General features: G+C 35.2%; 1 protein-coding gene across 1 annotated transcript; it reads right to left on the bottom strand.

The window, feature by feature from the left end:
• Positions 1-1,339: 1,339 nt before the first annotated feature.
• LOC132172549 (trans-resveratrol di-O-methyltransferase-like) lies at positions 1,340-3,229 on the bottom strand. The gene is made up of 2 exons (XM_059584064.1): positions 2,372-3,229; positions 1,340-1,642 (listed from the first exon to the last, which is right to left on the bottom strand). The coding sequence occupies exons 1-2, from the start codon at positions 3,227-3,229 to the stop codon at positions 1,340-1,342; spliced, it is 1,161 nt and encodes a 386-aa protein (XP_059440047.1).
• Positions 3,230-3,643: the final 414 nt, after the last annotated feature.

The raw sequence follows: 3,643 nt of genomic DNA on the forward strand, positions 1-3,643 counted from the left end.
AAAAGATCTCAAAGATCTTTGCAGAATCCTTCTCCTTAAAGCTGAAGGGATTGAAGACCAAGGAGAACAAAGCCCAACTTCGTCATCATCTTCTACAAACCAAATACAACCTCTTTAACAAGAAGCCTAAGACCCTTATGACCTTAGTGAAGATTAAAAAAATTAAAAGTCCAAAGCCCAAATACAGCAAGCACTGTTCATCACTGTTTTGGCAGTCATTACTATTTTGTCGGCCATTACTGTTCAGCACTATTCATGTCAGCCAGTATTGTTCATCACTGCTCATGACGACAAGTCACTGTTCATCTACAGTGTTCAACTTTCTATCTTTCTATTTATAGCATCTTCCTGATTGTAATAGGTATTCGGTTCTTTCGGATATCAGAATACTCTCTCTCTTTCTCTTCTCCCTCTCTGAACATCGGTGATATCTCACAAATATGTATGTCAGAGTTTTATCCATGTATTACAAAATGTTTCATTCAATGAAAGTTTCTTCAAGCTAATTTTACAACATCATATTTTTGTAAGTACTTATTTTCATATACACTATTTTCATTATGTTGATTTATGAATTTGTAATTCCAATTGAAGGAACTTCAACATTTCATATTCTTTTTTATGCTTATATCTTTGTGTATCCATTTAGATATTCTGTTCATATTCAACCTAGATTATTTCAAGCAGTCTCTGTTTAAATTCAGCACTATGTCTTCAATTCTTCCGCTTATGTTAACTTACTCGTTGAGTCCCTTTCTGGTATATATATATATATATATACACACACACACATGCGCGGTTAGCGATTTTTTCTAACCGCTTTAAAAAGTGGTTAAATAGTTAGGTGGTTAACAGGCAGCTATTAACCGTTCACTATTTTTAGCCCTAATCTGAGCTGAGTTCAAACCAAAGTTGTGAAAAAATTCTTTGACTAATAGTCAGCTTGAGCTGATGACAAGAGCTACACGTCAAAATTTGTGATAATAATTTCACTCAAATTTTTTTTTTTTTTTAACTAAAGCCACCAATATTAAATAGCATTTCTCAACTTTGAAAAATTTAAAACCATAGAATTTGGGCCATGTCTTTATCAGCGGCACCACCAATCGTGTCTCATTATTAGGGTCACACATCAACAGCACACTCAAGACAAGGTACGAGGAAAATTATTCAGAAGAGAACTCGATCCAACTTTCAGCCACCTGTGCATATAAATACACTGAAACAACCTTAAAAAAACAACTTTAATTAAGAAGCAAGATACATTAAGCTTAATTATAATTAATCTTAAAATTCATGTATATATATATATATATATATATAGTTAATTATTTTAATCTTAAGGATGAAGCTCAATAACGGATTTCATCCCATAAGAGGCAACTATATTGTAGCGGGTGAAGCCAGCATCGAAGAAGAGCTTCTCCCATTCATTCTTGTCCCTCTCTTTTCCATTGGTGACAACCATCATGAGTGTGTCAAAGAAGAGCTTTGTTTTAGTAATATCATCTTCATCCTTATCCTCATTTATCACCACGTCTATGATTATTACCTTTCCTCCCTTACCTTTGCTTGTAATCGCCTCTTTGCCTCTCTTCAGAATGTTCACACATTCCTCATCGCTCCAATCATGCAAAATCCACTGCCAAATATTACATATATATATCACAATGTATCAGACATGTGTATATATATATATCATGTTACTATGGAAGTTTGCAAAATTCTTACGACAGATAGACACATAACTGTGGTTAAAGACATAAATACCAAAATCAGCGGACAAGGTAGAAAAATTCATGTTTTGACCAATATTAATGGACATGAACAGTAGTACTCTTTCCAAATAAAATTAGGAGGAAATTAATTTGACTTATCCAATGATGTTTTAATTTGGTACTTTTATAATCTTATAAAGTTTAAAAAGTTGCAACGTCGAGTTAACAAATTTTAAAACTTTACAATGTCACATCTATTATATATTAATTGGAGTTTAGGTTTAAATTCTAACAGAAGATGCCAAAATACTCAAAATAGATATCGGCTGACTCACAGCTAGTCATTGGTCAATCAGACTTTTTATATATATATATATATATGAAAAAAAAAATTAATTGTTTAATTAGAACAACTTTATATATATTTTTATAAGTTTTACAAAGCTATAAAGGACAGTTTGCCTATTAACAGTTTGATTTTACTATAAATCTTAACGACAAGAGTGACATATATTGCAAACTAATAAAACATCGATATCCTATATTGAAAGCTTTTAAACCTTAAAAAAACAATTGCAAAAGTGCCGAAACAAACATGAAGACTAGGGTAAACGAAACGAAGCTTTTCGAGAGGCAGAAATATATTTGCAAACCTTAAAGAGAAGGGCATCTGCAGAAGGAATAGACTGAAACATATCACCACCAACGTATTTCAAGTTGGTAGTCTCCGGCAGGTTGGCAACGACGTGTGGAAGGTCAAACACCGTGCATTTCAGATGAGGGAATGCCTGAGAAATGATCCTCGCCGCCGTCCCGGTACCCCCTCCAACATCAACCAATGAACCCAAGCCCTCAAAGATGGGCTTGTAGTCGTCGACGACGAAGCCCATGAGCTGGGAATCACTGGCCATGCCTTCATTGAAAACGCCACCGTACTCTGTGTTTTGGTTGCAGTAGTTCCATAAGCTCATCCCATGCCTTTTCTCAAAGGGCGTCAGCTCCTGAGTACTCCCCCCCTGAAGCCAATCTCCCAAGACGTGCCAGGGGCTCACCAGGACAGGATCCAGCATTGCTTTAACAAATGGTGACAGGCTGGTGACATTATCTTTGACGACGAGCCTAGAGGAAGGTGTGAGAGCATAGCCTTCTTCTTCTTCTTCTTTTTCTTCATCGTCTTCTGGATGATTTTGATGATGATGATGAAGTTTTGTCTTAGTGAAGAAGCCGGAGTGCACCAACAAGCGCATGAGCCGGTGGAGGCAGCTGGTTTTTTTGGGGTGAATGTGAAGCTTGGAGGCCAACTGTGGAAGAGTGATGGGTCGGGCATGGGTGTGGATTATGTCGGGTATGGCTAGCTGAATGGCGCAGTTGAGTGACATGGAATCTATGTAGTTGAATATGTGTTTGTACAAGTGAGACTGAACTTCAAACAGCTCAGTTGCTCCCTGGCTATGAACGATATCCATTAATTGATGACGATATCTTTGTTGCAGAGCTTCTTGCACGTACATCTCGCTCCAGCACCATCTTCTTATATAGACGGGTTTGTAGCTGCATTTTCATTTCCGGAAATTCAACACACACGTATACGCACGTAATATATATATATATATATATATATATATATATATATATTGCAAAACTTTGTTAAATTCAGAGAAATGCTTGAATCCTTGCAATTTTTTTTTAAAAACAAATAGGAGGGTATTTTAGTAATTTTGGTATTTATTTGTTAAGATTTCAATATACTAAATTGAGAGTTTTTGAATTTTTGACAAAATAATAAAAATTCAAGAGAATTAAGTATAATTTTTTCTACAAAAATATTACCAAATTTTTTGAAATGGATGTTATAACTTCAATTATGCACCACCTAAAGTACGAAAGTGAGAGTACATAGCATTTGTGTTTCTTAAAAGATATTT

This window comes from Corylus avellana, chromosome ca2, assembly GCF_901000735.1.
Source record: "Corylus avellana chromosome ca2, CavTom2PMs-1.0".
NCBI lineage: Eukaryota > Viridiplantae > Streptophyta > Magnoliopsida > Fagales > Betulaceae > Corylus > Corylus avellana.